General features: G+C 46.2%; 1 protein-coding gene across 1 annotated transcript in view; it reads right to left on the bottom strand.

Moving 5' to 3' along the window:
• The window catches only part of MESR6 (misexpression suppressor of ras 6), a 661,040-nt gene that overhangs the window by 76,408 nt on the left and 570,208 nt on the right, over positions 1-14,424 (bottom strand). Inside the window, exon 4 of the mRNA XM_017899507.1 lies at positions 11,596-11,722. Coding sequence (XP_017754996.1) covers positions 11,596-11,722 — 127 coding nt within the window. The remainder of the gene's footprint in view (positions 1-11,595; positions 11,723-14,424) is intronic.

Below are 14,424 nucleotides of genomic sequence, written 5' to 3'. Positions count from 1 at the left end.
AGTTAGTTAAATCGGTTTGACCTCGTGACTCTGTTTTAATTCACCGTATCACCGAGTGTTTTCAACATTTTCCCTCGTTTCTATACGAAAACCATTATTCGAATACCTTTATTATAAAATATTAATTTACTTAGAAATTCGTTTATCCCATTAGAACTAAAATTTCTGACGTGTCGTATGACGTTACGTAGTTCGCCATTTTGGTCTGTGGATCCTGCTTTCATAAACATCCTCTAAATTAAAAAATATCGACAATAAAAATTCTACAATTCTACAATTTTTACACAAAATTTATATATTGATAAAATACAATTACAATTAAATTTCGCGACCATTGATGACGAGACAAAAATTTTCCTTTGTAATTTATTCTTCCTTGAAATTTATCTTTTGGTATATCTCATGATCCAGAAAATGGTAGTTAAACCGCCATTTTTCACGACACACCGGTCACCGCGTCTGCTAGATGTCTTTTTACCATACCTCTTAGCGATGAAAGCCGCGCACGAGCATCGAAATCGCGAGCAAAACACCGGGGAGCAAATTGATTTACGAATGTCGCGTATGGTCGTTCTCGCGTGATACAGCAACATCTTCGTACACCGGAGTCGGCCTAAAATCGTCCACGACGATACTGACCCGTGTTCCCTGCAGCCAGGGTAACCAAATACCTGGCTAACAGCCGGGTCATTCGTGCTCATTATCCCGACGCTTAATTCCAGAGTCGCGCGCAGTCGCGTGATACCCTGCTCGTGGACTCTAGCGGACCTACAGAGGGCATCGCGCGACGAATAAAAAGACCGGTCAGATCGATTTTCTTCGGCTCGATGTGCGATGAAACGACACGTACGAGGTTTCAAGAACCTGGACACGTGGATGGTGTCGTTTGATACGGGATTTTGATAACGAGAGACTCGAATTTTAGGAATTGGAATAGGCAGAACGTTCCTTTGCTGGGCCAACTTGTTACGTCCACTAGACTGTTCGTCGATGACGAAGATGAGTAATTAGTTGTTGTACAGAATTAACGAATGGTATACCAATTATTAGGTATTTTAAATATTCCCAAACAATCATTTTCAAACATGGAGGACCTCGAGTCAATGGGAGTCTGTTTTAATTCTTCATTACCAGCGTCCCAGGACTTGCGGACAGTCAGACCATCATGACACCACTTGGATTAGGTATTACTAAGTCTATAAATCACCACTAGACGAAAGACACACAGGTCCGAATTGGTCTAAACTTCCACCATCACAGAAAGATGAAAGATTAGCGAATCCATAACATACACGGTGACACTAGATAGTAGGCAGTCAGAATTAGAACGTCGAGGTAAACGTACCACACTCAATAAAACACCCACACTGTTTATATTATAGTAAATAAAAATTGACAAAATCTCATATGAACTAGCTTAGGTGTGTAAGGTAGTTGTAAGTATAGTCTGATTAATTCTTCCTCTTTAATTCTTCCTCTAGGAAAGTCGGACGAAACATACTTAAGCTGCCTCATCTAGGCTTTTCGTTTGGGTGTCAGTCGAATTACTATCTGGACCATGTCATTTACTCGTGGGTGACTATTTTATTTTATTTTTCAATTTCAAAATACTCTAAGATAGTCAAACAATATGTAATAATATTTAATAAAAGAACAAGCTTTCGGGGAGTAAGCCGTAATTTGTGGATCCTCCATTGGAAGACCTACTCGATTTACATTTTATGCTCGATGCGTGCTAACTCGGATCTTCCGTCGAAGGAAAAGACTGAGATATTATTCGTTCCAGCATCGTCTCGTAATCGTGGAAAATTAGTAATCGCGTTGGAATAGATCTACATGCTATCTGATCTCCCCGAAGCGTGTTTTTCCGACGCGACGGTCTATCGGGGAATTCGTTGGAGATGGAAAGAAAACGATGGTATGCGCAGGTGTACGTGGCGAACGTAAATGCGTTCGGCCAAGATCCTTCCGTCATTAAGTTTCTTTCCTCTTGCCCGGTTTTCTCATCGACCAAACATGTCCCGATGTGAGTGTTGACCTCGCGGTTACTGGGAACCCATCGAGAGACGAACGTGGACGTCGCTAGACATCTATCTATGGTGTTGCCCGTCCGGACGGTTTTTAGGCTCGGAAAGAATTGACGCTTAACCCAGGTTGGGAAAGTTGAGTGGTCGTCATCGGGCCGCAGAAAACATAGTGGACTCTCGCGTGTACTACACTAATGTAATTCGCTTTTTTCAACGAGGCACCGCCATAGCCGTGCGACACACGACGAACCCGCGACTGCTTTTTATTCCGCACTATGACAGTTCGGAATATTTTTATCCGTGCTTCGGAGCAAACATTTGCCTCTGAACGTCGCGATGACGTGATCATCGTCGTGGTTTTAGCCCGATTAGACCCTTTGCACGATACGAGCATACGGAATGATCATGGGTTAGAGACCTCGCAGCTACCATCTTCTTACCTAACCTAACCTAAACCGTTCGCAGAACTATCTTCGTTATGCCACAAATTCCAAAACGAAAATTTCGAATCTTTCGTAATTAATAACCGAAATCGATTAATATGTCAGTAGCAGATGACACTAAATTATCGCAGACTCCATTAGCACGGCAGAAATGTAATACTCGTTATCTTTTCTGCAACGGAACAATAGAAACCGATGAATAGGCAAACAAGAGAATACGAAATAACGGGCGCAGAAAATCTTTCAGTCTATCCTCCTCTCGCTCACTTTTCCCACGATCGGCTCGAAATCTGAGAAATCTCGTGATCGTGCATAAACGTCGGAGCGGTGGACAGAGGTGGCAACGACGAAGGGTGCTGTTTCCTACGCGGCAACAGCATCCGATCCGACGATGAGAAAAGAGCAACACGCTCGAGCAGCCGCTTTTGCGCAATTTCCCTGTGGCCGGTGCTCGTGCAAGCGGCGACGTTAATAAGGTGTTAGCCGGGCTCGCGCATAATCGAGGAACACGGAGCATAGGATACGACGTTGCAACAAAGCGACGGTGACGGGTGCAGACGAGCCATATCCGGGACGTCGGCCAATAAAATTAATCGCTTTTGCTACATCGTCTGAATAATTTATGCTCGCTGCCGTGTCTAGGAATTGACCGATCATCGTTCGGGACGTCGTCCGTGGTGTTCCGCTTGCGACACACACGCGTTCTTCATGGAACACCGAGGCCTCATTTGTATTCGTCTGCGCCACGAAAAATCATCTAGCGATCGTCTGGATTATTTTTCGTACACCGACCTCGCATCGTGGCTGGCGAATCCGCCACGTTGACCACTGGAATTGGCAACTTTTGTTACGACCAACGCGAATCTTACCGCGTATTTGGAAGTCAAATTGCCACGAGGGTAAACACAGTCAGTGTCCACGGTAAAGGGGATAGCTGCTGGAGAATTAGCAGACTCTCTGGTATATTTACACGGACGGTGGACAGTTTAAAATTTGCCAGGCGCGGGAAATTTGCGAATTTCAGCATCCCGTGACAAATTGGCAGCTCGAAATACAATGTAAGCGAAATTCCGTGTCGTTTGAAACACCGGGCTAGGAGAAACAATTAATTTCGTCCAATTGCGCGTTCCCGAAATCCTATCGACAGAAATAAACCAGACGTGTCGTTGTCGGACTTTGAATTCCAAGCCCAAGATCCCGACACGTTTAACCAAATAGCAAGCCCCCGGTCTCCAAGTACCGCGCGGAGTTTCTCAGAATTTCTTGAGCAACCGCAACGACTCGTTGCTACTTGTGCAGATCAGTCACTTCGAATCGCTGTCTTTTTCAGCCTGAAAATATCGCGATGGCCGCGTGTCGTTGGCTCGTAGAAGCCGTCTACGTGCCAATTGCGAGATGCTTCCGTTTAGCGTCTTCGTTGTCGGACAACAATGCTTCCTTCGTCCGTGGTATGCATTATTCAACGCATCCGGAAAACAGCTTCAGGATTCGAGGAGATTGACTCTTCCTCCGCGAGGCTTCTCTATTTTTCCACCGTTTCGCTATTGAGTCGTCCAATCGAAAGTACGAAAAAGTCACGTTCCAAAGAATCTCGAATCTATTATCTCAAACATTACACCCGTCATCCGCGAAACTGCGAAATTAATCGCTAATAGAACACATCTTGTCAAATTTATCAGCACGGATAATAAATTCTGGTATTAAACGCAAGTCGAGAGACTTGGAATATTCTCGAAACGCATCTCGAGTCCACGCAGGGACGTAGGCTACCCGGTACCCGAGACACCGTCTGAAAGGCAGGACGTAATTGACCATGACTGAATTAAAAAGGAAATTTCTTTCGCGATAATTCACGCGAAGCAGATTCTTCTTTAATTCGCAAAAATCGTCGGGAATATTCGCGCATCGTGAAATCGGGGGACAGTACCCGGCGCGTTCTATCCGTAATGGCGGCTGCCTCGCGGCGCGACGTATTTAACCTCGAGCATAATTACCAGGCGCATTCCAGCGAGTCGTGGCGCGTCGAAATTTTCGTAAATCAACGCGATCGAAGTTGTGCAGATCCCTTCCATCACGACCTGTACGCGGCGTCCAGCAGCCAGCGTCGGAGGTACCTCGATCGTAGGGGTCATTCCGCTCGCGGCGGCTGAGAAATTCCCATCGCGTCGTTAACGCGATATTTACGTGGAATAGCCGGCACCTGGGCCAGCCGGGTCTCGTAAATATCGCATCGACTGCGAATTCAGCGTACACGCAGAGGGTAAACCGACGAGATCGTGAGCGGCCAGGCGCGTAAAATAAAATTCAATCAACGCGACACGAAGGAGAGTCGCGCGTAATTTCGCAGCCGTCGTACCCTTTGTTGCCGACGACGCGGTTCGTCTTCCGTCTGGTTTCTCTATCCGGTTTCGTCTGGAATCGGCGCGAATCGGCGCGAATCGGCGCGGTGCATCGCAAACACCTGCCGAGATTCACTGTAATCCGCGCGCGGTGGTACACGTCTGTTTTCCACGTCGTCAGCGTTAACGGACGTTTCGCGGTTGAGGCGCAAAGAGAAACCGGTTTTTCCCCTATTTTAACACGGCGTGGATGTACACGTCGCGTTTAACTTCGCGGCCGCGAAGTCAGGTGAATTATCGCCGCATCGGCACTGTAATTATAACATTACCGGGATTTAACCCCGCGATCGGTAGTGGCCGCTTGTTAGGAGGCCGTCGCGCTTTGATACGGAGTTGATGCGTGTTTAGCCGGTTAACCTTTCTCGAGTTATGCCACTTTGATGCGTGGTAGCTCGCCTCCACGCGGAGGAGCGTGTCTTCGCGCGGAGGTGGTAGCCCGCCAATGTCTTCATTATTACCAACGTATCGCGACCCTGACTCGCGTTTGTCGCGCGCGATTAATTGCCTCTCGAAGCGTCCGCTTCTTCCTCCCATCATTTTTATTTCCGCGCGCGATAACTCGACGAAGGATACAGGAGAAACGTTCCGAGACGGAGAAGTCCGCTTCTGGTCTCCCTGAGCTCGCAACAGGCGTGAAATAAAGGTGCGAGCGAATATAATCGCGTACCCGCGATTTTCCTTCCGTTAATTGCATCAAAGCGCAACATCCAGGCGATCCATCAACATCTCTCGTCGTTAGTTTTATTCGCCTCGTGATAGTAAACGACTATGACCGCGTCGGGGAGATCTCTTCTACTCGGTTGCATAAGAGCCGGGATTCTCGTTGATCCATTCCCTCTCATTACGAATTACGCTCGTTAACCTTAACGTGCATAAACTTCAATTAACATAATTGCCAGGCTAAAAATAATTATCCCGCGAACATAGTTGGACGATTAATCGTTTCCTCGAGCTTCGACTCGCAGTCAACTTCCCTCCACTCGAGCCAGCTATCATTACTTATCGAGGATTACGCGCATTCCTCGAAGGAAGCCACGGTGGCAGGGAATGTGGGAACGGCGGGGGTGAAGAAAATACCGAAATAACCGCGGGAAATGGCTCGTGGGTGAAAAATCCGTTCAATTTTCCACGAATTCTGTCATTACTACGGCCGGGACTCGCGGCGCGAGAGTTTTCGTGTAACCTGGCTACGGTAGCCATTACGAACAGGATTAGCCGTTAAAGAGGCAGCGTTTAGCGGCGCACTCATAAATCACGTGGAAGCGACAAGCAATTATAATAACTATCGTCGGCTATAGACGCATAAATAAAATAGTAGGACCCCTCGGCTAGGTAATGAGGCGTGCGAAGCGGGATGCGAACCAGTTTCTCGACTCGTTAATCGCGACACGGGCAAACAGGGAAAGGTACTTTGGCAGAAAAGGTCCTGCAGACCGACGAATATTCCCCGAGCTGCCATTTTTCACCGGACACGCCGCCAACTCGATGCCTCGGGTGTCGGAGGCGTGTTGCTGCCCGAGATGGAACAACGCTCCAGCCGATTCGCCGAGTTCGAGCGGACGTCGAAGCGGAGAAACGATCTTTGGTATTTTAGCCGATGGGAAAAAGGACCATTCCGATCGCGCAAGTTTACAGAGAGTTGAATAACGCTTGAAACGACCCAATTGACGAATCGGTGTTTCGGATCCAACGTCGGTAAACGATAGATCGTTACATAGATCGTTTCTTCGCGGATCCTTCATTCCCAGACGACTCGTAGGCAGCAACGAGAGATTTTGAAAAGCAAAATTAGCGAAAAGTAGGACTCGTACGTTAAGTCGACGCGAGGAGCTTCGACTATGGTAGTCGAATCTGCATACAGAAATCCTCCCACTGAAATCTTAAAATAGGATGATGACTCGATACGACTGCTCGAAACACAGTACTACCACGTCGATTATTCGAATTAATTTCTGGGACAAATTTCAAATTACGTCACGGATCAGGAATAATCGGGGATACGAATTTTTCCACGTATAAACCGCGTTCCGCGTTCGAACGAATGCAAATATTTAACGAGAGAAACGCAATGGGAAAATTCGCATAATCGACGTACCTGCGTGTCTCGCTTTCCAAGACACTCGGTTTTCACGCGAGTTGAAATTGAAAATAAATATCATTCGAAAAGTGGAGTTGGAGGCCGGGGGGGAATTGTTCGCGGCGTTACTCGTTGATCGAGTCTCATCCTGAACCGACGCGGCGTGCAGCGTCTCGACGGAAACTATTTCGGTCAAGTATCTTGAAATGCCAATGGTAATTGCTCCTCGCTTCTCCGCGCATAATAGTTTTTACAGTTCCATTAATTTCCCCGCGGTATGTCGCCGCTCATGAAAGGACGCCTTTAGTTTTTAACACGAACGTCGCGGTGATTGGCAGATCGATTCATACGAGCGTGAATTAGAGACAATATTTTATTGCAACGCGTCTATCCGTAGATACGTTATTGCTTCATAAACGATGATTCCTGATCTTTAAGCGCGCTCCCGCAATCATTCCGTGTGCGAGCCGGTGTTATTTACGGGCCACATAAATGCCAATTACGTATCGGGCCTCGTAATGTACACGGTCCGATAAAAATTCGATTGATCCAACGCGCGTTTGAAAAAGGGGGCCGGGTGTAGGAGATAAATTACGACGAAACGCTCGCGTATCGCCTGATGTATGTTCCTTAATTGCTTGATTATTATTTTACTTATCGCCGATGTTGTTTCGCGAAAAACACCGGCGAGGCTCGATCCACGATTCCGGAAGATCGCGATACGGACAGCTATGCACCCGGCGGCGCGTTCGAAATTTTTCCGCCATGTCTCCCGTCCCGATGCGATCCAGACACAATGCCGTCCAAGCCGAGGAACATTTGCATATCGAAATGTTAAGATAACAGGGTATTCGAACAGCGAAACCTTTACGCAACGAAAGTTCACGTAAGACGGCCTTACTCTGTCAATAAAGATACAAACACACCCACCTAGCGCTGCCTGCAGATCAGTGGTAAGTTCAACGATTCGCGTCGATGAGTCGTGAACTTTTCCGTCGAGCTTGCCAGAAAGTATCGTCGCTTCGAAATGATAATTTATTCTAGCAAGATGAACCGTGACAGGGAGTATACATCTCGCGATCCATATCGGAAAACGCGTCAAACGATCCTTGTCAGGACGTAGAACCGGGGACCACAGTTGTCGCGTATTGGGATTATGGGTAATAAGAAATAACTATCGTTCTTTATTCTATCGTTATATGTTATAACTGTACGCAGGGAGAGACAAAACTAGAGCGATGGAAAAGGGTGTGCAATTGCAGCTCGTCCTGGTCCCCTAATTCTTAGCCTGCTTAGTGAAGTAAATGCTTCAGTTCCTCAAATCTTTTCGACGCATAGTTGAATATTTCTATATACGTTAACTCTTCGCGGCACAGGATTTCGGATAATAAAACAGACCCGGGTGGAATTGGAAATTTTATTGCGTTTTAAATGAAACAAAATTGATATATTTTTACTAATAAAGGAATCACATAACGTAAATATAAAACCTTCCGTTTGCAAGAATTGAATGTTGCCAACACGAGTGAATATATTTATAACATTTGTCGAAGGTATTACCAATTGTTTTACGTAAATGAGAGGAAATATAAACTTACGCGCATGCAGCTATTGCAATATTTCGAGGTGGGAGTAAAAATGTCCCACTATGCATTATTGTGCATCAAGAAGGTGGTGGGATACTTTTAACCCCAGCGTGCCCCGAAGAGTTTTAAGACGAATCTTATTTTCAACGTCGCGAATCTCTCGGTACCCCGATTTACCCCCCGATTTATCTTCCACGAACTATCACGGATAGGTAAAATTTTGGATTTTGGATCTTTTTTCAGGGAAACGTGTGGTTATCGATGGGTCGCCGGGAATTACCACGAGGAATAACGCGAGCAACGGAGCACGTGTCACGGAGTGTTTGCGGAGGGAACCACCGCGAAGAAGGATCGTTGCCCTGTCAGCCCCTGTTATATGGCACGAGATTAACGATAACGCGACTACGTACTGCCACCTAGAGCACACACACCAGCCGAGTTCCCGGAACGGTGCACCACGTAGTACTTCGTTCCAGGTAAAAACGCATTAATTAGATTTCCACTTAGCTGCCCTTCCTACGCCGCTATCCAAAGCGAAGCCTCTAAAGCCTCAAGGTCGCGGATACCTCATCGGCGCTGGAATTCGAGCCGAGTTTCGAATTTCGAAGCGGAATGAACGCGAGTAGCTGGTTCAAGGAAACAGCCGGAAGAGAGAAAAAAGGAGAAACAGGGAGGGGACGGGTGTGGAGGAAAAGGAGAGGAAGAAGAAGTAGCGGAGGAAGAAGGAAGAAAATTTATGGGAGAGGGAGATAAATGAAGTTGAACGCGTAGAGGGAGTGAAGCAATTGAAGATGATAGAGGAGGGTATTGGAAGGAGAAGAAAATGATAGTGCAGATATAAAGTAATAATTATCGCGAGAGAAGGTCGAGACATGAGAAATGAAAATATTCTGTTTTTTGACACTAGAAATACCGAACTGGTATATACTTAGCGTACAATGTCCTTACTGTATACTTAACGTTAAATACGCCGCGATCGATCAAGTGGCCGGTGGATGGGGGGAAATAAAAGGAGAATATCGAAGAAAATGGCGTGACTGGAGATTGAAAAATTGATTGCACGAATACGATATAAATAGAGTAGAATAACCGAGGCGGAAAAAGAAGATTGTCCAAGAGGGGAACGGGTTATTAATACACACGTACGATAAGAGGAAAACCGCGAAAATCCAGGGGGAAAGAGGAAAGGGGAAAAACGGTTCGAGGGAACAAAGATAGGGAGAGCGGCTGAGGGAGAAAAGTGGTGGAGAAATAAAAGGGGGGTCGAGCGTGCGTGAATTGGCAGAAGGAAAAGTAAATTAGCGATTCTATTCTCGTTTCGCGAGTGACGTTGAAGAGCATGAAACGAGAGATGCTGCTCGATGGACAAATAACCCGAAGATGTCGCTAAATCAAGAAAACGGAAAGCGAATGGCGGACAAAGAGCGCGAAAGGTACTGAGTGCGCCCACCGAAGTACGACATGAAAGGTGAACCTTGTGCAAGGCACGAAGAAGCAAAGAGGCAGCAAAAGAAGTAGAAGCGAACGGGGTGTAGGTAGAAGTAAAAGGGACTTCGCTGCGGTTCCAAGAAGAAGTCTAAGAAGAAGACGCGAAGTGGGCAGTTATGGCAGAGCACGGCGGAGAATACGAAGCGGTCGATGAAAAATTAACAAAACTGCAACGTAAAATGAAAGGGCGAGGCATTGGGAGGAGGGAGGGGGTGGGGGGAAGAGAAAACGAGAGTGGAGAACGAAGGCGAAATAGAGGGACCAGGATCTGGGGAAGAGACGACAAAAGAGAAAACAAAGGTAGAAAAACGAAAGAGCAAGCTCGAGACAAAAATAAACGGAAGTGGAAGAAGAAATGGAAAGAAGGGAACGAAACAACATCAAGAACTTAACATGCACGGGGAAGAATTAAAAAAGCCGAGTTCAATGCGTGAACTGAAAGTGGAGGAGCAAGAAGCAGACGAAGACGAAGTGGAAGACGAAGACGAAGAAGAAGTGGCAGGACAAAAGGGGGAGAAGACGGGATAAACAAGTCGAAGCAGGAGAAGAAGAAACGAATGTGGAGGGAGGAAGATAAAGTAGGGGAGGAAAATAAAGGACGACTGTCGAGAGAAGTTAAAAGGAGGAAGAGAGGAAGAGAGAGAGGCTAGAGAGAACGTAAGTGGGGCCAAAAGTACATCGTGCGGCTCGCGGACCGCCATAACCTTTTATCAGTTATCTAATTAGCCGTTGCATTTAATTAGCGACCCGAGGAGAGGGCCGAGAGATAGGGCAGGGAACGCGCGAGACCAACGTACGGTTCTCTGTACGGCCGTACGTAATTTTAATCGGTGCTCACGTCGGATAACGAAGGGTCGACGGATGAACCGGCATCCGCCGCGCTTGCAATTAGCCGTGTTTTTATTTATTCGAGTATCTGCCTCTTATTGCGCCGCGCACCAATCTCCGCAAAGAGAACCAGACGCGAGGAGAGCTCTTCTATGGGTGTTTGAAAGAACGCCAGGCTTCGCGCGCTACCTCCATCTTTCCACTTTTTCCCATTCTTCTCTCTCTTTTTCTCTCTCTCTCTCTCTCCTCTTCCTCCTCTCTTCACCCTTACTCGCGATTGCGGAACACGTTTCATGCGCTACCTCCATCTTTCCACTTTTTCCCATTCTTCTCTCTCTTTTTCTCTCTCTCTCTCTCTCTCCTCTTCCTCCTCTCTTCACCCCTACTCGCGATTGCGGAACACGTTTCGCATTTTCGCGAAACGTATCGTATCGCATGATGCTAGAGTAGGCCTTCGCGATAAGGCTATATCGAATCTCGGAATCGCGAAATCCACCGAGACTTTGACCTCTCGAGGAGATCCATCGAACGCGAGCTTCCTGGAAGTCGTAAACCCTCCGACAGGAGCTCTCTCTCTCTCTCTCTCTCTCCGTGGCATCGGTTATCATTCGAACGCCATCGTTCCATTTGGTCTGTCGGTTGCGAAGAATAGAACGATCCATGGGGTCTGGATCGCGATCGAAGTGATCTCACCCGATGCTCGTGTGCAGCGAAAAGAAGTCGTTTGCGTAATGGCGGACGACTTACCTTGGACGGATCCTCGATGAAGCTGCCAATGGTCATCACGTGTAGGGTAACTTCGCGCGTGTTCTCCAGCTCCTCGAGAGCAGCGTACAGGCCCTCGCTGACGAAATAGGGCTCGGGGCACGTGAGCCTGCAAACGATCGGCAAATTAGATAATGAACAGGAATGCGTCAAGTTGCATCTGTCGATGGCGAAACTGCGCGACGGGCTAAGAGGCTAAACTCTTCTCCGCAACCCCGAATGCTACGGCACGGTACCTCGGATAACGTAATTAGCGTTGCGCAAGCGGTCGACGAACGAGTTTCCTCTTTACGAGGTTCATTAATGCGACGCTATCGGAACAGCGGAGTGCGTTGTTTCTTTCCTTGCGAAACTTCACTGAGTGCAGTTTCGAAGACGGAGGAAGAGACAAAAGGTAGAAATCGAAGTTGCAAAGGTAGATAGACCGAGAGAGAAAATCTATCGGTGATTTAGCTGGCTTAATCGATTAGTCAGTGGTTCATCGCGAATCGATTGCAATGTATTGGGATTATGGATTCTAATTTGTAAAATAACTAGGATATTGTAAGATGAATCTTTATTTGGATGGCGTCACCCTGCATCGAGATCTATACTTGTTTCGAGGAACAATCCACCTTATCAATTCTCGAAGCTGCGTTGAGTGGCGAAGGTTAGGAGGCGATGATGATGCAGGGAAGGTCGGGATCCAAGTGACAATTCAATAAATGACGGATGAATAAGGGATAATAAGGGAAAGTTAGCCAGTCTGCAGTATATTAGAAATGAAATGGCTATAACAATTAAATAGGATTTTCCTCTCTTATTTATGTAAAAAAATTAACTCACCACGATATTAATCGAAAATGTCAATAAAATTGAATTTTTCAGTTTACATAGGTAAACACCTATAGATGACAATACATATATTCTCTATCGAAGTCTTTTATTACTCAAGGAAAGTATCTTTCTTCTTAGGGCTTCTGTTGCTAGACTGATCGACTCCTGAGAGAGTGTCAGGAGGGTACGTGACGCGGTTCGCCTGACCCCCAATTCTTCTCGGAATTTATATCTTATAAACTATTTATTCGTATCTTCTATCCTATCTATCCTTTAACACGCTTATCTCCTCAAGACACCGTTACTTGCTTCTTCGTTCGTGAGAAAAGGCAGCAGTCGTCGAGTCAAAAATCAAATTACGTTCCTCCGGGAATGTAATCCTAGCTTCTTTGCCGAACCGAGATTCACACTCTTCGCTTTTGGTACATTCACTTTCACCAGGTGTAAGTATCCACTATAATTCAGCTATAATTCACCGTGCCTCTAGAGTTCTGGTCATTGAAATTCCTATAGCAGAAGACACACGACTTACACGCCAAAGCCTCTAACGGTTTTAGCTGTAAAGCTTGAAGGAACTCTCCTGTTAGAAACGACACGACCAATCCGATTTAGCTATATTTCCTACTCCAGAGTGACTAGAGTACGTGCAAATAGGTAGATATTCACTTATGCCTTACGCTTTGTGGATCGTAATGACCCGTAATACATAATCGTGCAAGTATAGTGCGAGGTACGCGATAAGACCGACACTAAAAGAGACGTTGTTAGGTTTTAGGGGAGAATAAGTTTCACTCGGATATTTTTATATGTATCGACATAATTTATTTTTTATTTATTATCAACAATTATTATAAAATGATGTACATAGTACTAATTAGACATTCATCTTAAAATTCTTCAAAGGAGTCGTAGAATCCTTCGTTACCGATGCTTTTAGCTAGGTATTCTATATACATACGTCTTCGCCTATAATATTTCGTGATAAGCATTCGGTTCAAACACGAGTTTCACGAGCGAGAAACATTCCGTGGATAAGGTGAAACGTAAACAACGGGTGAGGCTCGATTTCGTCGACGGCTTTGTGTCTCAGTAGCGTGTTATCCTTCGCCGCGTTCGGGCGTGTGACCGGCCTTACTGTTGATCATGGCAGGCACCATCGGAGCTCACGTCGTAGGGTAAGCATTTAACAAAATTATATCCACGTAGATACCTTACCGAGTAGAAAAATACGAAAACGGAATTAAATTTCGCGTAGAAAAGTTTTATCAACTCGAAAGCTGTAGAACAAGGGGTTAACCTTTTAGGTACGGCGCGCTCGACCGCCATTCTGTCTCTCAGGGACGTCTTCTCATTGTTACCACGATCTTCGTCTTATATATAATTCTTTTTCGCACGTTACACAAATTCGCAACGTCTTTTTGGTTTTGACGGGTTTAAAGTACGACGGGAAATGTGGTTTAGGCGAAATAGATGAGAAATAAAGCAAAATCATATCCACGAAAGCCATTATAGAGCAGTGTATCGTACCTAAGAGGTTAACAATCCGCGTTTTCAAGCAAGACAGTGTCGTACCAATAAATAAATATCTACGTACGGTTTCGTTCCCTTTCGAAGCAAAATTTTTCCCTCCTGTTTCGAAGATCGTTTATAAAATAACGCGAGAAATGTTAGAAATTTCAATGCGGCCATCGTCCCCGCAACAACCCGTGCATAATCAATCCCGCGGTATTAAGTCATCGCGAGCAATAACGAGCATAACGCGAGATGAATCTCGACAAAACATCCTATTTACGAGGCCATAACCAATAAAGTATGCTGCAAGGGTCACGGGTAGCCGTAATAAATATGTTCACGCAGCGTCTTGTTCGAGTGGCGGAAAGGGGATAGAGCAGGCGAGAAATATCGAGCAGCTCGAGAGTGGCCCGGAGAGATCGCGTGGCCGGGCAACATCAATTTCGAGGGTGATTCCCGCCGCCGCGGCCGCTGTCGGAAGAG

Source organism: Eufriesea mexicana, unplaced genomic scaffold (assembly GCF_001483705.2).
Source record: "Eufriesea mexicana isolate 0111107269 unplaced genomic scaffold, ASM148370v2 scaffold944, whole genome shotgun sequence".
Taxonomy (NCBI): Eukaryota; Metazoa; Arthropoda; class Insecta; order Hymenoptera; family Apidae; genus Eufriesea; species Eufriesea mexicana.
This window is presented reverse-complemented; position numbering and strand designations above follow the sequence as displayed.